This window comes from Enoplosus armatus, chromosome 8 (genome assembly GCF_043641665.1).
Source record: "Enoplosus armatus isolate fEnoArm2 chromosome 8, fEnoArm2.hap1, whole genome shotgun sequence".
NCBI classification, from domain to species: domain Eukaryota; kingdom Metazoa; phylum Chordata; class Actinopteri; order Centrarchiformes; family Enoplosidae; genus Enoplosus; species Enoplosus armatus.
In genome coordinates this window covers 18565036-18587171 of record NC_092187.1, presented here as the reverse complement: position 1 = coordinate 18587171, position 22136 = coordinate 18565036, and the positions used below count along the sequence as shown (strand labels likewise).

The following is a 22136-nucleotide window of genomic DNA, read 5'->3' as shown; positions in this document are numbered from 1 at the left end:
CCCTCCTCCCCTCTTATACGTCTTTGCCAAACATTGTTTGTGTACTGCAGTTTTACAGTTGATTAGGTTTTTAACCATGGCAGATCCTCAGGTGTTAAGTCCTACACACTCATCGCGCTTGACTCCACGTTACAAACGTGTCGTGCTCCCGAAGGACTCGTAGCACCCGTGACACAACGTCATTCTGTTCCTGCACCATTATCAGTCCGTGAGCCGATGAAGAGTGTGGACGCAATGATGCTGACGAGCAGCGACCTGCTTCTGTTCACGCACGTGTCGATAACAGCCGGCTTTAGGAAATCACTGGTTTACTGCTTCCATGTCTCACAGGTATCTCTCTTATCTAGTGTTCTGTATATTTTGAAGAGACAAAAAAAAAATCAGCATGATTGGGGAAAAAAAAAAAGAAAAAAAATCTATGCAAGTGTTGCATGAAAATCTGATTGTTTCTTTTTACAGTTAAGTATTTTAGTAATGCATTGATTCTGATTCTCCTCGTTGTCTTGTAGTGATAGTCTTGTCTTTGGGGCTACTCACTCCTCACACCACTAACAACACTATTACTAAAAATCAGAATGCATCAGTTGATTTATCCACAAACCTTAATATTGGGGACATTTTGTTTTTCCCACAATATTAGCTGGATTTTGGTTGACGCACTTTTAAAAGTTACTCACTAAAGAATTGTCCCGGTCCCAGATCAGGCCTACGATTTCTTTTGGGTTTTTTTTAATTTGTGATAAAAATGAATGAGTGAATTATTTCAGCCCTGCATGTCTTAGTTCACCAATTAGCTATTTCCATTATATTTTGGCAGAGTATGTTTTTCAAAGCGGACCAATTTAGCAACTGATAAAGCAGTTGAGGTTTTTCAATTTATGAAGCACAATTTTTACAAGGGTTATAATTTAGTTTCCTCTGTCTTATTCTGTATGCAATACTAAGCCTAACATTGAAAAACTTTAAAACGCCTTAGACCATCTGGACTTCGACTTTTGTGTGAGTAGAGAAAAAAAAATTGCACTACTTTTTTTTGGGATGGTTGCTTTGTAATGCAATAACTGCACTAAATATAACCGTGTATCCACCAGACTACCACAGCGTGCTAGCGTGACCCAACACGCCTCTTCCCTCTATTTATCAAAAGAGACAGCAAATGTGTAAAAAGTGAGACATTTCCTGCCTGATGCTGTATAGAATGCTTTCTATTTGAAAATAGATTTACAATGCTAAGTAAAATATGACTTAAACAAAATAAACATGACATTTTATGTACTTTTAATTGTTTGTGTCCATTTTTTGTGTTTCACTGTAATACACTTTAGTTCACATGTTCATGGTCCCCAGAAGCTAAATACCACTGACTGGGTTTTTTCCCTCTAGCGCCACCATGAAGTTGACATTTGTGGTTTTTAGTGAAATATTACTATAACTATTGGACGGATTGACACTAAATTTGATAGACATACATGTTCCCCTTTAGGATAAATTGTATTTGGTGATCCCTGATTTTTAATTTTTTTCCATCATAGATTCAAAATTTCAATTTGTACAGTACTTTGTTTTATGACTAAATTCTTGCAGAGGTAATGACATTCCCATCAGCCTCAGCTGTGATTTGTGTTTTCCACTAATTAGCAAATGTTAGCATGCTAAAATGCTACACTAAGATGGTGCTAAACGTCAGTGAGTGAGCATGTTAGCCTCACTGAGCCACGAGCTTGGTGGGCTCGTAATACTTAATATTGTCTGTTCAAAAATTGTACTCTGATTATGTCATTGGCTTCAGGGAATACCTACTGGTCATTCAAATCTCAAGTATTTATATGTATTCATGGCAAAATAAGCAAAAATCAAGTCAAGCTCATCTGATCTACTTTTCTGACATCACATTTTCCCCAAATGGCTGAGAAAGGACAAATATGAAAATCTCTCATTTGAAATAACGATAACGGTTTCAACAAAATGTGTTTTCAGGGCTTTTAAAACACAAAGATAGTGGCTGTGGCTGCTGTCCATGAAAAGGAGACAAACGGACTGGTTATTCATACATTTGGTAACACAGAGGTAAAAACACAAAACAACCACCCTTGAAACATGTACATAAGAGCAAACTTCAGGCGCTCACATGTAGGAGCAGAAGTATTGATCCAGTACACAAAGCAGGACACACACCTGAATGATTAATATATATATATATAAAAATGATGCATAAAAAAAAAAGGTCAGACTCAAGTATTACCTCCTGTTTTGAATTTTGATGAAAAGCTTCCAACATCAAAACCGGGTCGGTTTTTTAAAATTGTTTCATGAGCAAGCCACGCCACCGATAAAGGATTTTTAATGAAAACTCTACTTCTGCTCCTCTACATGCGAGTGCCTGAAAGTTTGCTCTTTTGTACGTTTGAAGATTTCAACCCCTTTTTCTGCATCCCAGCATTTACCCACTGAACACACCACTATTGTTTTAGACAAAAAAACAACAACTTCTTACTACAGAGAAATTTGACAAATTTGCTGTATTCACTTCATACAAATGTTTATATTGAAAACAATGAATTGCAATTTAGTCAGATGATGCATCACTTCTGGCATTGGTCTCTTTAACAGTCAGGAAACTCTACTTATGGTCACAGAAAATGAATAAAAATGCACTTGCTACTCATCTACACTCACATCCCGGCAGGTTATTTATCACATTTGATAATTGAAGAGTAGCATTTACACAGTGCAGATCAGTTACATCATCGGGCTCCTGCTCACTGATCCTGGCTCTTGTTTATAGAAGCAAAACAAACATCTACATTTATCTTTGAACAGAGCAAAAATGTTCAAATTCACGCACATCGATGAGAACTGGCCACATTGAAGCCTCACAATCCCAAACATCAATGCTGCGATGATTTCTGCACCACTTAGCAATGATGGAAAAAGAAAAAAAGAAATAATCCTACATATAAAACTGTTTGAAACCCAGGTGTGTGTTTGTTGGTGTGTGTGTGGGTTCAGTGGGTACAGTCCGGGGTATATCAGGCAAAGATTGTCTCTTCGCGTCTCTTCTTGGTCAGGATGGTTCCAGGTTTGTGCTGAGCATCCGGGTGGTTGGTCAGCTCTGGAGGGCAGGTGGAGACCGGGCTCTCGAGGATGGCCTGCTTCAGGTCGTAGAACACCGCCGAGTCCTCTTTAGTGAGGAAGGTCATGGCCACACCGCTCTTACCGGCACGACCCGTACGACCGATACGATGGATGTAGTCTGCAGGGAGGAGGAAGATTTGATTTAGTCACATGTATTGTAACAAGACTCACAAAATAAATAGGTTGGGAGTGAAGAAAAAAAACAGAGGAAACTCATCTTACCTTCGATGTTCTTAGCCATGTCATAGTTAAGAACCATGGAGACGTCCTGGATATCGATACCTCGACCAGCAACGTCCGTAGCCACCAAGATGTCTTTGGCTCCCGCCTTGAGATTGGAAAGCGCAAACTCTCTCTGTTCCTGGCCTTTGCCGCCGTGCAGCGTGCAAGCATTGTACTGTGGGAAGAAGAGATATATATTTACAGTATTTAAGGAAATCCAGTTCGCTGAGAGGCATTTATGAGAGTGTAGTTCACTACATTAAAACAGGACAAAGAGATTGAAGATTGGCAGAGTTTACGAGTGATAAACTCTGATAAATAATAACTAATAATGTTGCTTTGTTTTGCAACCACTGGTCTAGTCTACTGTGACTTACCCCCATCTTCTCCAGAGACTTAGCCAGCACGTCACAACCCTTCTTCTGGTTGACAAAGATGATGATGGGAGGCTCGAAGCCATGCGACAGCACCTCCAGCAGCTTCTTCCTGCACCACACATAATCAAAAAAAAAAAAAACACTCAGTAAGACACTTTGACAGAAACAAACTGGATGTTTGATGTTTACAGTTACACGTTTGTCTGACCTCTTCTCTCCCTCGGACATCAACAAGACCTTCTGTTCGACTCTCTCGTGAGGTTTGCCAGCAGAGCCGATGTACACCACGGCAGGACGTCTCAAGTAGCTCCTGGCCAGTCTCTCCACAGCTGGAGGCATAGTAGCTGTGAACATGACCGTCTGAAAGGTGCAAAAAAAAAAAAAAGAGTTTGAAAACACAAATAAACAGAGAGGGCAGCCGGCACCTACACAGCAGTCTTGTTTATAAAACGACGTTTGGAGACATCAGATAAACATACTTGTCTGTATTTATGTTTTCCAGATTCAAAGTTCATCATCATCTTCTCGGGGTCCTCTGCTTCCTCTGTGTCTGGTTTCTGATTGGTCACCGGGATGTACTCCAGGATCTTCTGGACGTCGGGCTCGAAGCCCATGTCAATCATACGATCGGCCTCATCCAGTACCACGTAGGTGCAGCGGCCCAGGACCAGGTAACGGTTCTCCAGCACGTCGATCAGACGACCGGGGGTGGCGATCACAATCTGTTAGACAGGGAAAACACACAGTTGGTGAAGGTGTGTGTTTTGTGCATCGTTATTAATGTACTGACAGAGTGGGCTTCCTGCCAAGAGACGCTGCATTAGAAACAATGAATAAATTGCCGAAGAAACACTTTTACCAACCAAAATCCTTTCACATTTTCTATTGAAGTGTCACATTAATTTAACCTTTTGAACACTCATACACATTATAGGCTTTTAGAGTCACTCCATGTCTTGGCCAGGCACATCATATAGGCTCCATTTACACCTGGTATTAACATGTCTGTCTAGCTAGAGTGTTACCTGGATTATAGCTGATCCACGGGCCTCTGCATTTGCTCCTGGTATTATTAAGAGTGATTCTGCCCGCATTGTGATCGACCATGTGATTGGATTCCAATCACAATGCATTCTGGGTGCATTAACATGCGTTTTTCGTAATCTAAATAGGATATCCAGATACAGACCACATGGTAATCCAATAGGGTTGTTTTCTGAATAAATTACTAAATTAAGATACTTAGAAATGTCATCAATTTGCATGTGACATGTTCTTTGCCATTTAAAACCTAGATATCAATGATTTTGTGACTTTTTCTTACTCATTTTTGAGATGATCATGTTCTATGTTTTGGAACTACAACTACAAAAAAGGATGCAAACAGTAAGCATAATGTTGCCATGGAGTCAGGGAGTAGCTGTGGGCTACACCTTAAACCCTGTTTTCAAGCCAATATTTGTTCACATTTTGTCAAATTTGAAACCATTACAAATATGCTTAACTAGCTATTAGCAGTTTGTGTTTGCAATGTAATTATATATGTTTCAGTATAAATAAATTCAGTTTAACTGAGGTTGGATGTTACTGTGTCAAAATCAGTCAGATTTTAATGGTATTTGATGTTAGCCGGATGTCTAGATACTGTTTCAGTGGCTTTTCTACTCTTCCAAGAAACACAATGCTGGATGTTTCACCTCACAGCCCATCCTGAGACGGAAGCCCTGGTCCTCTCTGGAGATTCCTCCAATCACAGCCACCGTGCGGATGCCGAGGGGTTTACCGAACTTTATGGTCTCCTCTTCAATCTGCTGCGCCAACTCACGAGTCGGGGCCAGGATCACAGCATAGGGACCCTGGTCAGAGTCTTCAATCCTGCACAAACAGCCAATCAGAGAGAGTAGAGGAATGTAACAGATAGTTATGTGAGTAATATAAATGTAGTACAGGCCGTTAGAAACTCTTTGAGACGTTATTAATGGCTTTATTTGAGATTATTAGAGCCCGTTACCTGTCAATCTTTGGCAGGGTGGTGATCCAGACCAGCAGTGGAATCAGGAAAGCAGCTGTTTTACCGCTACCTGTCTCGGCCACACCAATGATGTCACGGTTTTGTAAACCAATAGGAATGGCCTGCCTCTGAATAGGTGTCGGATCCTTTATGTTAAGAGAAATAAAGTCATTATTAGTGATTAAATTGACTTAGACAGTGAAGAGATATCAGTAGGTCAAAAATAAATTAACTGCAACTATTTCAATCATGTACATCTTATTTAACTCTGTGCACAACTAAAACCAAAACAATATAAACAAAATATTTACATGTATTTGCTTATCAAAGTTACAAAGCTCTCACAGTGGACCTCCACCACTCTGTATTCCTCTGGTGAAAACTTCAACATGTAGACTCAATGAACTGACCTTGTAGCCACATTTGTCGATGACCTCCAGGATGTGTGCGGGCAGCGAGTACTCCTTCCAGTTCCTGATGGGGTTCGGGATCTTTCCACCCTTGGTGGTGATGCTGTAGTCCTCTCTGAAGATTCGCCAGTCTCTGTCTGTCATCTCGTCCAGCTTCTTCTGTGACCAATGTCTGTCGTCCCAACGCTGCTTGGCTTCCTTCTTACGCATCTTCTTCAGTCTTGTCCTGAGAGGAGTCGAGAATAAAGATTAAATGGTGCCTTCCTAATCCCTACTGCTGCCTTCCAGTCAGTTTTATTTAATATACACTCTATACTTTTTGGATTAGGTTTGAAAGCTTTAAGTTGCTTTTGAAAATCACCAGCACACTCCTTAAAGCCCCAAACTGAGCTGACCATTTCTATGTTTTACTCACTCTTCCTGCTCCTTCTCTTCCAGTGTGCGCCTTTTCTCCATCAGGTCACCATAGAAACGTGACTGCTCTCTTTTCTGCTGCTTCAGGTCGATGCCAGCGATGAAGCCTCGTCCGTACAGCTGTACGTGATGCTTTTCTTTGTAACTGGTAGACAAAAATCACATTGTTCAGACTTTGTACCCATTCTGACAAAACAAAGACCTGCTGCAATTCAAAAGATAAATGTGTTCTTGTTGACTCACATCGGGTTGTAGTCGACTGAAGTGTCTTCAGAAGCATCCCACTCAAAAACAAACTTCCTGTCGTTCAGGTGACGAGTTCTCCGGCGTTTCTTGAGCCCACCGAGGTAACGCTCCTGTAAAGATCAGGTATTTCATTTGTCGATTATCATTTAAATGTTTTTATTGTTTTTTATTTTATTGAAGGTCGACAGTGTTTACTATTAGCACATGGAATACTTTACATTGTATTGGCTTTTTGTCGTTCAGGCACTGCTGTCTGCTATGTAAATCTTTGTTATGGTTTAATGACAGGACTTTTTAGGAAAAAGCCACAATGCTCACTCGATATTTGGTACCTGGTGCGTGAGATGGAGAGGTGGCACTACTGAGAAAATGTATCTTAATTTATTCATCGTGAGAGACGCTTGCCCTGGCTTTTCTTTACAATAAATAAATGTTCTCATCGATTTCATCTGTCAAAATTCTTCTGCTTATTTTATAACGTCCGACAGTGCAGAGGCAGTAAATGATAAGACAATGGGGACACATTTAATTTAAATAACAGCATGTGAGCTGTATGTAAGCATTTCATTCATGGAGTTGGCACAAATCTAATTCAAAATATAAGAAAGGAGATGGTTGGTCTATAAACACAAGGATGTCGCTCTGGGTGGGATTTAAACAACGGGAGGACCAACGAGTTTGGTGAAAAACAGAAGGAAATTGCGGCTGTAATTATTAACAGGGTGGGGGTGAAAAATATGCGCTCTGGATGGGATTAAAATCACTGACCAACGCAAGTAATGTTAAAATCACCCGCCTCCCCTAGAGAAATAAATACTCAGTTTGATGCCGGTCACAGCCGCCACATCGGCTCCACACAATAGTACAATTTCTCGAGACTAACCTTGATGGCGTGGAGTTCTTTGCTTTTATCTTTCTCCTCTCTGAGCTTTTGTCGCCCATCGTCTTCCTCATTCCCGTTGTTTTCTCGCTCCATTCGCTCTCTTCGCTCTCGTCTCTCCCTCTCTTGGGGGTCCTCTGCAACAAACATTCTCAGTTACATCACGCTTCTACAAACGGCATGCAGATCGTTTCAAACTGACTGAACCAGACGCTGATACACACCCAGCATTTTTCTCCCCATGTCCTGGAACATCCTTCTCTTCTTTCTCTCCTCTTCCACCATCCTCCTCCTCTCCTCTGTCTGTTGCTCCCTCCGTTTCAGAGCCTCCGCTTCTCGCTCTGCCTTGGAGAGGAACTTGGGCTGAAAAGGACAAAAGTAATTTTAAAAAGTAGTGAGGAAAAAATTATCTTGGGTTTAAAAAAAGAAAGAAAATGGGAACCTCAAGAAAGTTCTCACCTTTGCCTCTGCTTCCTCTTCTGCCTTCTTCTTGGCAAGGAGCTCTTCCAAAGACAAAGGTTGGACCTGGGCAAAAGCAACACAGGTCAAACACCCAAAATAACAACCTAAGAAACAAAGTAATGCTGTGAAAAATTCCACCAGACCAGATTCTTACCTTCTCTTTCTTCTTTTTTTCATCTTCCTCTTCTTCTGTTTTTATATCCCTCTCCCGCTTTAATTTGGCATCCTTCGACTTGGGTGAGAGACTTCTATAAACAGAAGTGGCAGACTGAATTTAAATCAGGCATTATCAATCTCTTGTAAAATGACAATCATTCATTCGTTGTTTACTTTCTTATTTCAGGGTAAAATTCTAAAATGACAAACAAGAATGAAAAACAAATTGCTTATTGTTTAATAAAAAGTAAACAAATCGAGAAGACTGAATCCTGAAACCTAACTGACTGGGCTGTAATAACTTCTGTATTGTATGTTTTTGTCATGAATGTGATGACATTTGGCCAGGTTATTATTCACGAAGTCTCAAAGTGCTTCCTAAAACTCACAGCTGGCAGTCGGCCTTGTTACCATTTTGTGAAGTAATGCAGCATTCATGTCAAAGAGGATAGACGGCAGAGATGAGATCTATTCCCATGTTTATGACGTCGCTCACGTCATCGGACCAGACAAGGTGGTTGGTCACGTGAGGGTGAAAAATACTGTGCACTGACAACATAACAATATGCACATTCAATTTTGTTGAATGACCTTCAATGACAGACTTTGGCTCACATGAGGGATCCATATTTGTTTGGTTTTAAGGCCCTTCTGCATTGTTAAGCGGCAAGACAGATATATCAGAGCTGTCAGTTTCCCAGTCATAACTACAACTTGGGGGTTGGCGCGAATGTTGTTTACAAGTTGGAAACTAGTAATGACTCTGACATGACATAAGTGCAGCATACATGTCAATGCTATATATATATATATATATATATATATATATATATATATATATATATACACATACATATATATATACATATATTTATTAGTTCAGAAAAACATCATAACTTAAAGTTAAATATATTATAGCAATGAAAACTCTTCTTTTTGGTTTAGCATTTACACGTTACGTGATCCTTCTTCATCTCACAAAGCTATATATTTCTGCATTCACATACCTGGACCTCTTGCTGCGATCTTTATCACGTCGATGGCCATCTCTGTCCTTGCGGCTCCTGTCTCTGTCCTTATCTCTGTCACGTTCCTTGTCTCTCTCCTTGTCTTTCATGCGTCGGTCTCTGTTATTATAAAACAAATGAGATCAAATGTAACAAAATGTTTTCTCCAACATCATCAACAAACTGAAGCTTAGTTATGCAAAAAAAACAAAAATGAGACAAAATCCATGTTTGTAAGTATACAGAAATTAGAAGTTCTAGTGATGAAGACGGGTTTGTGCCCTTGCATTTTTGTTACCTTTCTGCAGATTTAGAGCGATTTCGTTCACGAGAACGATGGCGTTTACGGTCCCGCTCTCGTGAACGGCTGCGTTTCCTCTCCCTGTCTTTGGTCCCTGAGGACTCAGCATCCTTCTTGTCTGTGGAGTCGGCTGCCATCTGAAAACACAATGAGCACTTTGTCATGAACTTATACTTTTGGTGCAGTCAGTTATTTGACATTCACTTAGGTAGGTTTTGCTATAAGCCTTATTACTTTTGGGAGGACATGAACAGCCTACAGTTATGCTTATACGGCACAGTGCCATATAAGCATAACTGTAGGGGGACATTACATTTCATTTGAATTTGTTTTGAACTGTTTTTCTTTATAAGATCATCTCTGAGTACCTTTTACAGATAAGACACTGGACACAATTTAGGTCAGTTTGTGTCTGGTTAGTGAAAGGTGTATTGCTTTGTTTGTTGTAGTCCACCAATAATATTCACTGCATTGCTCAGTCAGCATCCCAAAATGCAATAGTTTTTCTATCTTCCAGCTTTATTGAACCCTCAAGTCCATACAATTAAAGTGGCGGAGCAGAATGCAGAGCTAAAAAACACGATAAATAACACTCAGTCTTTCAAATAGAAAAATCGAATGACTCCACAGTCTTGGACATATGTATGACAGCTTTTATCCATAAGGTTCTTGGCTTATCCGCTTTTATTTTACATTAATGAAACAGTTTCTCCTACGAGTGCTTGAAGGAAACGTTGTTTTAAGGTAAACGTTTCATAAAAGTTCTACATCAATTAAGAAAAAACTTTCCTTGCCGTATGGGATAGAGTGAACAAGCTAACTAACCTAGCTCCTTACGTTAGCTAACAACGTAGCAAAAAGGCTAATCATGTTCAAGAAACTGCCCATACATGCAACACTGAATCCTCATTCCAGTCAAACCTTTACACATTATAAAGCAGTGGTGTGAGAGGTTTACAACATTTAAAACTTACCGTAATCACTTGTCAACAAAACACTTGCGATTCATGTACGCTTCAAGAAGACGCCATATCGCCCTACACGAGCTAATGCGAGCAAGGGTTTGTGGGAGTCGTAGTACTGAGCGTTCCATACAGAGTGGTGACAACGGCTTCTTATACTACATTTCCCGGCAAAAGTGATGATTTTTTTTCTCAGGCCCCCTATTGTTTGGCACATGAACACCTAAGTGCCTGACCAAAAATAATTTTATCAGCCTCAGCCTGCTGTCTGTATCCCATTTTAGGCACAAGGTGGCAACCGTGTTACAAGTTAGCACAATACTGAGTTTTATATTAATTTTAGCAGAATTTCATGCCACTACACAGTAGGTCTAGATTTTTACAAATGAAATAGAATAATCGTCAATTTACACTTAAGGGCCACACAGTTTATTCAGCGTATTTTAGTTAACCGCTCAATGTTGTTGGCCTAAATCAGTACTTTGGTGCATTTTACAGTTGACAATTCAGGGTGTTTTAAATATGGATGAAGTAACGTGATGCTTTAGGCTTTAGGATGTTTTTTCGTAACTTGTGCCTATGTCTTCAGTCTGAAATGACGAGCCTCTGTGCCTGACCTGCATTGCTCCACCTTAGTAAATTAAAATTCCCACTCCCCTTCCTCCTGTAGTCAGCAGATTTTGTCAAGTTAATGGCTCGTTATTGCAGCTGTCTATCATTTTATCTATCTATGTCTGTCATATAACAACAGCAAGGAGATAATAATTAATAGCACGTATCTGGAGGCTTTACAGAAAGACAAAAACTTTTAAACAATGAAAACTGTGAAATGCATTCGTAAGAAAAAGACTAAAAGGTCTGCACTTGGAGCCAGACCTATCAGTCTACTGTTGATCATAGAGTACAGTGCAGCCATGATGAAATAGGTCTGTCTGCTCAGTACCACTTAAAATCACTGCAGCAGATTAACATTCAAGAAGTGCTGTTAGTGCAGAGACCAGACTATGTTTTTCCTGTAATCTAAACCATCCTCTGGTGTGCATGTGTGCGTGCGTGTGTGTGTACATGATGCTCCTGCAGACAGATAAAAGACATTTTTTAGATGCTGCTATGCTTGACTACAGGCCGGATTGGCTCGATGCTGATTCATATTCCGGACCTGCCTTTTTATCCACGGGGAGATCAAGAGAGATTTATGGAGCCCTTCTGAAGGTGAAACAGTTTCAGTAGGAAAAGATCAAAGTTGATGGCATGAAAAAATAAAAAAAACACAAAGGGGAAAGATACAGAGGAAGAAAACAATAGACTGGTTAGACAGTAAGAGAACCAAACTGAACTGTGGTCATTAACATTTTTTTGTTTTCCCTGATTGGCTTTTATTAAATAATTCTACACAAGTTTGAATAAAAGTCTAAGGATAAAACAAGCTGCACACGAAATAAATCATGAATTCCGTCTATCTCATGCAGTAACTACTAATGTGCAAAGAGCTATTATGTTCTTTCATGGAGGGAATCTGTTTCAGGGTTACTCTCACACACCCTATTCACAGCAGATATTTTGACTTGTCATAGCAGGAAAAGCACAGATGCAACTAATAACATTAACGATGGATCTATTCAAGTGTCCCATTAGGCCATGTTAGAGAGCCAGCTTGCACAATACCATGGCCCTGAAACTTGAACACCTAAATGTCATACGGCCATTATTAATGTCATTAATTACACCTGTGCTTTTCTCGCTATGATATGTCAAAACATCTGCCATGAAAAGGGTCTATTCTGTGGATCCTTTTTAAAATCTTTTTCTTAATTTCACTAGATAAACTGACATATTAAAGATATTATTTTTCAGGGCCTCTGAACACTTGGCTGGAGACTTCCCAACAACAAGATAGAAGTGATATGCTGTCTCTTGCCAGGGACTAACTATTCACTATGATCTGATTGACTGTACCCATTTTGTTACAGTCTAACAGAGATAAAACAGTCTTGAGTTGTTTGATAAGCAGCTATAGGCAGGCTAACAATAGGCAACTTAAAGGTTGAGCAAACAAATCCAACCGGCCTTTTTCACAGCAGACATTTTGACGATCAAGCACAGGTGTTACTAATAACATTAACGGTGGCTCTGTGCTATTCAAGTGTCCCAGTAAGACGTGACAGTGTGAAAGTGAGCCAGCATGCACAATACCAGGAGCCTGAAACAGAAGCAGCAAAATGGAAATGTCTTCTGTGAAAATGTCCTATTAGAAAAAGGCAGACAGAACAGAACTATGACTGGACCACTAAGGCGTTAATAGACAGCCTGACCAGTGGCTCATAACTGAGTACATACACTAGCGCTTAAAGGCCCTACACACCCATAACATCCACAGTGTTTTCACTTTTAGACCCCTTTTCAAGACCGTGGGCGTGTCCAGAGAGTGTTTGATTGACATCTCCTTCACTCTCCAGTTTTGTAACACCTGTTAGGGGCGGGACAACTTACACCTTTATCATTCCTTTTAGTGCATCGACTTTGGTGACCTTGCATGATATTTGATATAATATTTCCTGCCCAACCTTAACACAAGTAGAGGCCTAATGAGCCAGAATAAAACACTTGTGAGGGTGTGCAGGGCCTTGGTCGTTTCAAATGCTTATGTTGATATGAGAATAATATGCACAGAAACAGCATAGTTTTGTATGATGATATTGTTTGTAATGTTATGATATTTGTGCATTACTTATGGTTACAAATTTCCTGCATTTCATGTAAACAAAATACAGAAACATTGTTCATTAATATAGACAGTGAATTGCACTTTTTTACAATTTCTATTACCTTATTCTTGTGGATTTACTATGCATTATGTTTATTCACAACTAAAGAATGAGTCATGAAAGTGTATGATTTATATAATTTTGCCAGAAGCGTAAGGTAAAATTGCACATGCACCGGAAATATCAAGGTGGTGTTATTTCTATTCAATGCGCATGACATTTTGTGTCTCTGCCGAGTGCTGACATACCTCACTCACACACAAACACACTGTCTTGATACATTTGTGCTTCACCGTTGCCATGACTACCCTACGTTTTGCCATTAGGAGCTTGTCTTATACAATATGTCTACAGTTGCCCCTAGCGAGTTAGTGAGGATTTATTACACCAGTTGGATCTCAGAAAATATGCTTATTATCGTTACTCTGTCATCATTTATTTTTGGTTGTTTTCTACAGTGAAAATTCAGCAAAAGTACAACGACAAGAGGCTGCAAGATGAGGAGAGACGTGGCATGACATGAGGTAAACACACACAGGCACAATTTATTAAAGATTTTCCAGCACATTCAACTACTTTCTTTTTAATCTTTTAATTAATTAGGTGTGTTTAATGTGCTTGAGGAGAACATTTAGTCTTAAAAGCCGGGGAAAATGAAAAAGAAAAAATATATTATTTCTGTAAACAAGCTAAAAAATATTAAAATTTTACCTTGATGCAACTTTTAATGCATTTTTACCACCAAAGTGTCGAAACGTTTTGTTTGCGTCACAGCCAGTTAGAGATTCTTCAGGTCCAGAAGCTGACCTGCTTTGAACCAGCTGTTGTGTAATGATGACGATTACCTAATTCTGACCACTAACAGCTGAGTATTGATAACTGTTAAAGTTAGGCCTTGTGCAAGCAAATAGATCAATATTAGAGGACTGACAAATCATGTTGGTTAGGGTCAATTCTTGTGCTAAAAACACTTTCGATTTGAAGACATAACATGGAAATGACTGCGCTGATCAGCAAATATTTACCAGTTTTGAAGCCCTAGAAACAGCCTTTTCCTGGGCTCTCATGATTGGATGGCACAGATATGACTGTGTTTAGCTGTTATCCAGATGTACACACACATCTCCAACAATAACCCTCTCCCCCAACTCCTAACTACGGTTCGACCCCCATCCCAAGCACCTCATGTGCCCCAGCCTTGGCGCCCTTCCCCCCATATTCCCTAATTAAACCACTGGAAGAGCACTCACTCTTGACATGCCCTCAGGGTGTGCCAAGCAGGGCATGTGGGCATGAAGGGAGGGGGGGGGTCTGGTGAAGGTGAACATTGTGGGTAAATGGGGGTTTCTGGGGGTGTCATAATATGGTGGATGAGGGGAGGGGGGGCAGGATCATTGTACCAGGGGACTCTATTTACCTCTGGCTGGGACACAAGAGGTCTTATCATTCCATCAGACCTGAGCTCGAGCACCAGTGTGTGTGTGTGTGTGTGTGTGTGAACCTGGCTCACCTCGCTGCACTTGGGAACGAGAAAATATGCAGAGCAGACGAGATAAACTGTTTAGCATACACAGCACACACTGACACACATTCATACACCAATTCACATGTACAGCGTCACGCATGGATGCCCTTAACTGCAAATACAGCACTCACAGACACACACACACACACAAACAGATAACGGGACTGCACTGGCACAACTGACCGACTACCACACAAATGAGACAAAGAAACTTGGTCGAATGAAAGAATTTACAGCAGTAATAAATATATTTGATTAAAAAATAGATAAAGATGGAGCCTTATATTTATTGAATATTTGATTTTCAGGACGTTAAGCACTGTAATGCTAATGCTAATACAGCGTAATATGGTTAATATTAATGAGAGTCAGTCCTCAGGGTTCGGGGCTGTAGAAAGGCTGTGGTGTATGCTGTCTGGTGATGTCTGTGTGCCTCATTGAGTAGCCCAAAGCACAGAGACGTACACAGACTGAGAGCTGCCCTGCTGCCTGAACCTTTCACATCAGAACAGCTTTGGACTGAGCAATCAGTCAGGGAGGGGCGGATTGATCGAAAGAAACTTCACTTCAATAAGTCCGGTACAATCAGACAAATTCAGCTGTTTTTTTTTCTTATTATTTTTGTGCCGGTTCTGGCTGCTGCAGTCTGGTCTTTTGTGTGGAAGACAGATGACAGACATACAAAGAATCTTTTGTAGAAATAAACATAATGGTGACGATATAGTACGATGACAGCTTGTATTTGAGAAGATAAATGGGTCATTTAAAGGAACAGTTTGTTTTCTTGCCTAGAGTTAGATGAGAAGATCAATACCACTTTTTAATCTGTCAGGTAAATGTACGGCTAGCGTGGCTCTGTCCAAAGGTAAAAACAAATACACCTACCATCACCTTTAAAGCTCACTAATTAACACGCAATTCTCACAGCCAAGAAAAAATCCACTGTAAAGTGTTAATTTGTGAGCTTTAGAGGTGCTGGTAGGTGGATTTTGTAACCTTCTGACAAAGCCAAGGCTCGCTATTTCCCTGTTTCCTGTCTTTATGCTAAGCTCAGCAGCTGCTGGCTGTAGCTACATATTCACCATAGAAACATATGAGTGGTGTTGATCTTCTCGTCTTACATTCTGCAAGAAAGCAAATACACGTATTTTCCAGAAACAATGGCTTTATAGTACATAGATGCAGACATACAGCAGATAGGAAAATTATACAAAAACAATATGTGGAAAAACATCATAGTGGCCATGTCTGCTGGACTGAACCACAGAGAGGCAGATGCCCACATGGGACATTGGAGAATGTCACTCCTCAGCCAGCTGAGCCTTTGACATATAACCTCATTTTCCATCCGGAGACAGGAGTTATGATACTGTCAGTGCAGCTATAGCAAAGCTCACTGTTATAGTGGATTTGTGTGTGTGTGTGTGTGTGTGTGTGTTCAGTGTGCGCGGGCATATAAGGGAATGTAACCTATATGTCAGTCTGCAGATAGCTCATCAGTAACCAGGCAGCATCTTCGCAAACCCCCCATCCTCTCATCAGCTCCTTTGCTTCCTTCTCTGCTGCTGCCGTGCTGCAGAGGTCTGATAGGTTGATTGTGTGAACGTGTGTGAGACTGCATCATGTGTGTGTTTTTATGTGTGTCTGCGCTGCCATGTCTGATAGATGATGTGCTTATGTGGTAATGAGCCACACTGCGCTGCAACCATTTTCCCTGACTCCCCCGAGAGGGTTTCAGATGGCGGCACTCTTCCCTAAATCATCCTCCCTCTGGTTCCTGATCCTGATCCTCAACAGTCTCACCGTCTCTGCTGCAGGCACCTATCCATCCAGGGAGGAAGGGACAAATGTCTAGATCGTACAGATCACTTGCTGCTGACCAGCTCATTAGTTTACATCAAATATGTCAGTGCCATACATGTGTCATTGTTGGCTCGTACAAATCTATTTTCAAGCATGGACTGATGTTCAGAAATTGTCCTGGACAGAAAGGTAATTTTATCAATAAATCAGCAGAGCAGCCCTCTGTTTCTTTTTTGTGATTCAAGGTTTTATTTTCTTTATGCATACTCAAGTAAAAAAAAGAAAGAAAATTCAGTACATAAAAATTCAGTACATAAAATTCAGTACATAAAAACAATAACACAATTATAATATGTAATTTCAAAATTAAAGCAAAATAAAAACAATATATCTCTCATCAAGTGTGGGACAATGTAGCGTAAAGATGAACTTGATTTAAAGGAATAATTTGACATTTTGGGAAATACAAATAAGAAGATCGAAATCACTCTCATATCTGTCGGGTAAGTATGTGCTCGGCCAAGAAATAATCAGACACATAACTCCCAGTGAAAACACAGTCAAAATGTTGTTCAACTATTCATTTAACTTGTTAAATGGGTCAGGTGGCAAAAAGCAACTTTTTGGGAATTGTACGACATTTTGCTAAATGCACGTATTCACTTTCTTGCCAAGAGTTACATGAGAAGATTGACACCACCTTCATGTTTGTATGGTAAATATACAACTACAACCAGCAGTCGGTTAGCTTAGCTTAGCATAAAGACTGGAAAAAGGGGGAAATAGCTAGCCTTGCTCTGCTCCTGGCCAAGAAACGTTTCTTTATACTAAGCTAAGACATGAGACATGGTGTAAATCATCTCATCTAACTCTCTTCAAGAAAGCCAATACGTGTATTTTGAACTATCCCTTTAAATATAGTCTGCAGCAACACCAGCACAAAAAAGCTTTGTCTTTGTCAAAGGACCACAGCAGTTCCACATCCACTATGGCCGTGCAGTATAATCATGCCTTGGAGCAAACTGCCTTGGATGACAGGCTCAATACGCCTTTCCCAGAGGTTTATCTGATTTCCAGAGACATGTAATGTACATGGGCCAATTTTTGATAAATGTATGTATCCGTGTGAGAGAGACCGGGAGACCGAGAAACTGTGAAGAAAGATAAGAGAGAGCAACATCGTAGACAGACAGGCTGGCAGCCCTGTTTATCCAAAAGATGATCAAACCACTAGTCCATTTCCAACTGTAGAAAATCAATGTTGGAGCAGACAAGAGATTAAATTTATCTGAGACTGGTGATGCAGAGTATATTCTCACAAATCCCTCGTCACCTACTGTACAAAGGTAATGGATAAGGAGGTCATGACATGAGTCACTGCTGTATCCTGTGTGTGATAGTTCAGGAATGGCAAACATTCAGCCACTTCGTCCGTGTCGTATCATCAGTGGGCAGAGTGTGACAGCAGGACGTAGCCAGGGAGATCCTGATAAAAGCCGATATCAGTCAAGTTAAAGACTAAGCAAATATAGTAATGGAGGTCAGGGAGGATGGTTGGTTACATAAGAAAAAGAAAGAGAAAAGGAAACGGCAAAGACAGCAGTAGCAGAGGAGAGAAAAGGAAATGCTCAAGTTTTAATATCCTTGTTGGTGTACTTTGTTCAGACTCTCAAATGACTCAACTGAATCTTTCATGGTCCCAATCACAAGTGAGCTTTACCTTACCCTTTACCCATAGCATAACACAAAGTCTAAGATATAAGCATACCCTGCTTGAGCCTATTGCATCAAGTTCAAATTAGCCTAGTCATTACACAAGTGTTAACTAAGTGGAGATAAACATTGTTATAAAATATTTACACCCGCCAACTCTCAGGTATAACTGTTACACACTGTTAGCTAACTGAACTAGTTAACTGACAGAACATTAGCTTGCTGCATGGCTAACGTTGCATTACCCTTTTTGATATACTTTTAGATAATGTTTTTGCATTTTCTGAATATCTCTCTAAATCATGGGATAGGAGGATAAAAGTAACATTATAGATAAATTATAAATAAACATATTATAGATAGATAGACTATAGATTTAATAATGATATAAACTGGAAAACATTAAATTACATTTGACAAAAAACACAGTATACCTCAAAATACTAAACGTGCCCAAATAACATTAGCTTAATCGGATTTCCCTCTCACTGTAAATAACATAATACTAACTCTGAGGCACACATATGTCTGAGAAATATATCTATATATGAATAAAGCAAAGTCATACCTACAGATTAGCAGTTAAGTTTATTTAATATTGTTAATATAGTTTGATATATAATTTGCCCTCCTAAAATGTTTATTTTTGGAGATGATAGCTTGTGATGCTACAGTGAATTCCCGTTTACATAGTTACGAAAGGTGCGACACAATTTAGTAAATCACTAGTTTGCCTATCTACCATAGTAGTTTAAGACCTTAAGAAGGACTTAATGAAGGATTCAGGACTGGTGCAAGGCAATCCTGGGCTGCTCAAGTAGGACAACACGGTATCCAACAACAAATCCCCTTTTTTCAAACAAAACAATAGAAAGTGGCAAGTTTTCAAAAATAATCATGTATGTAACATGATGTATGTATATGGCATTGGACGTGTGTGTGTGTGTATGTGTGTTGGGGGAAGGGTTGATCCCTTAAGGCTGTGTTCATGCTTCAGTGGTATAACATCCATAGGCTTGTTTTGACACCATACTGTGTCGCTGCCGTCATCATCTAATTGTAGGCCACAGACTTCAGGACTGAAAAAAAAAGTTCAGTTTGATGCCCAGAAATCTGTATAAATATTGGTGCCATTTATCTTATTTTGTTGAGCTACAATTAAGAACCACCAGGAATTATACTGTAGGTTAAATCAGTTGGTCTTTCATTAGGACATAATGTGTTATCTGTATCATGGACTTATTAGTAAGAGTGTGAACGACTGTGCCCTTGACATGAGAAATAAGTATACGTTATCATTCTTTATTAAGACAAAATAGACGATGTGCTGCCAAGCTATCAGTCTCTTTCTCTCAGGGAGCCTGTATTTGATCAAATTACCCAAATAATCTTTTGTTCTAATTTGATACAGCTGCAAAGTGCTGTTTGTAAGACAATACAGAATTTTAAAAACTGACTTAAATGGACAAAGCTGTCCTGTTTGTCTTACAATGCTATTCGTATTTCCTCACAATGTGTATTTCTTCTGTCTGTCTTAACTCCGTCATCAATAAATCCATCAAAAGTCTATTTTTATGGGTTTAATGCAGAAATAAACACTGACTTGTAAGTGAACTTCAGACATATTTATTTAAATAAAGACTTAAAGAAAGTATGACAATAACAAATACAGAATTCAGTCAATAACTTACGCCATCATAGGCAACTTCACACAAACAAACTGTTTTGCTTCAGTAACATTCTTTTAGGGGATTTCTAATAAACAGTTTTATGAGGAAGGATATGTACAACAAAACAAGTCTGTCTGTCAAAAACGAGCAAGAGAGAACCTGTGAAATGACGGCCGTGTATTGAAACCAAATGGAGCTTGTTTATAGCACAAGGCAGGAATGAGAAGTGAAATAATGACTGACGCAGAGCTACAAAGACACGTTTTAGATGGCTTGTTGTTGTTTCCAACAACCCTCTCGTGGCTGCTAAAACCACGCAGAGATCACGAGCAGTCCGCTGCTCCCTAAAACGTCCAGCCGTCACCTCCGCAGTGGCTTCTGTCTAATGCTACAAATAAAAAGGTGAGGCGCCCTCTCGGAGAGCCATCCCTCCCCTCTCTCCGTGAGGCAGGAACCCCGCTCAGGCCTGCCCCTGTTCACACTGTTGCTAGGCAACACGTAAAAATTCCAGTGTTCTGTACATCCAGAGAACTCCGGGCTTCTCGGTGCAGACCCACTAATCATCAAGTCCTCCATTAGCTGAGCTGTCAACAGCCGCTAATGCCAGAAGACTCAAGTGAATTCAAGAACAACATCAACAGCTACAAAAAACACCAAAAGATGGCCACAAGCAAGTAGAAACATCCAGGGGGGGAAGCTATTTAATAAATGGAAAATGTCAAGAATACTTTTCAGGGAAGTTGAAAAATAAAACCAAAATATTTTTAAAGCATAAAAAGAGGAAGGAAAAAACTCTCTACAGACAGGACCAGCCTGTTTGTGTGATTCAATTCAACCTTCTCACAGTTCAACCTATCATCTCAGGGAGAGTTAAAGCAGCTATCCAAGCTGGAAATGGCAGCATGGGTAAAAAGATTCAGCTTAACCCAGCACCTGGAGCTCTCTTTAAATATCCATGAGGCATAGGATTCAAAAACAAAAGATTTCTGAGACTCCTTTTGACATCCTGTTTGGCTTGTGTAAAAAGACATCTTTTGTTTTACCTTTTAAAGACCAAGAAAAATGTTGTTGTTTTTTTTGCTGGAATATATATCAAAAACTGATATCCATTAAGCAGCTCTTAAAGTAGCAGGAACAGTGAGATAATGCGTCATTAATGTAACATCACTAAAATCAAGCCGTATGGTTAATAACATTGAACAATAAAGACTGCTGTGGTGACGGCTGATGAAAGGGGATGTGACAAAAACATGCTCAGACAGACTTTACATGTTCCAGGCTTTTGTGTTTGTTTTCGTCACAACACGTCCACCCTGGACTGCTTTGTGGCTCATGTGAGTGCTGAGTCACATTGCGCACCTTCAGATGGTGCTCTCAGTTCGTCCTCCCACTGCCTTTTGCAAATGAACGCTCTTGCTTGCCAAATCCCTCCCTTCTCTCCCCGTTTTCTCCACCGTCAGCTTTAATTTCCAAATGAAATACTGCAAGAGGGACGGCGGTGGAACAATTTCTTCCAAGGGCCGCTGTTTTAAATTCCCCAAGCCGCATTTCTGTAGATACCGCTTCCTGTCACTGTCAGATTTTACATTTCATCTCGTCACTCAGCCCATATCGTGACCTTAAAGAGACGATTGGATAGAGAGATGGATGGGAACGGGGCGCCGCTGTCAAGAATTTCAAATGGGTCTCATCAGGGTAATGGAGTCAAATGCACTGTTTACAACCACTTCCCCCGTAGAAAAGAGGAGGCACTGACCTTATTTAATTGAAACTCTCTCACAGCAACCTTTACGTGAGAAATCTAACAGGTCTAAAGTGCCTGTTATGCTCACTTTGTACAGGTGCAATTAATTGATCAGAAATATTTTCAACATCAAACTTGTTTTCACTCTGTCTCTGCACTGTGTGCTGGTGACAAGTCATGATCAAAAGTCCAGTGTCAGGGTTGAATATAGAGAGTGTAGCGAATTTTTTTGAAGTGGTTGACAGGGAGTTTTTTTTGGAGGGGGTGATGCAAAGGAGAGAGAGTGCTTTGTAGAAATCCACATCATTGCTCTCTTTCCCTTGCACACCCTGG

The 22136-nt window shown here is 40.1% G+C and overlaps 1 protein-coding gene across 2 annotated transcripts; it reads right to left on the bottom strand.

Annotated features, from left to right (window-relative positions):
* Positions 1-1261: 1261 nt before the first annotated feature.
* On the bottom strand, positions 1262-10661 carry ddx23 (DEAD (Asp-Glu-Ala-Asp) box polypeptide 23). Of its 2 annotated transcripts, none has more exons than XM_070910928.1 (17): positions 10596-10661; positions 9619-9758; positions 9321-9440; positions 8312-8405; positions 8155-8220; positions 7920-8058; positions 7699-7832; positions 6813-6925; positions 6571-6714; positions 6156-6381; positions 5746-5891; positions 5432-5609; positions 4214-4456; positions 3943-4094; positions 3735-3843; positions 3358-3532; positions 1262-3253 (listed from the first exon to the last, which is right to left on the bottom strand). In XM_070910928.1, exons 2-17 carry the CDS (start codon positions 9756-9758, stop codon positions 3030-3032), a joined length of 2403 nt encoding a protein of 800 aa, XP_070767029.1. In that variant the 5' UTR covers positions 10596-10661; the 3' UTR covers positions 1262-3029. The 2 variants fall into 2 exon arrangements, with proteins under 2 accessions (XP_070767029.1, XP_070767031.1); XM_070910930.1 differs by having other exon boundaries at positions 8312-8402.
* Positions 10662-22136: the final 11475 nt, after the last annotated feature.

Coding starts and splice junctions, on each gene's coding strand:
- ddx23 (XM_070910928.1), bottom strand. CDS start 9,758: ATGGCAGCCGACTCCACAGACAAGAAGGATGCTGAGTCCTCAGGGACC. Junction 8,221..8,311: donor AAAAAAAGAAGAAAGAGAAG/GTAAGAATCTGG, acceptor GCTTTTGCCCAG/GTCCAACCTTTGTCTTTGGA. Junction 6,715..6,812: donor TCAGTCGACTACAACCCGAT/GTGAGTCAACAA, acceptor TTTGTCTACCAG/TTACAAAGAAAAGCATCACG.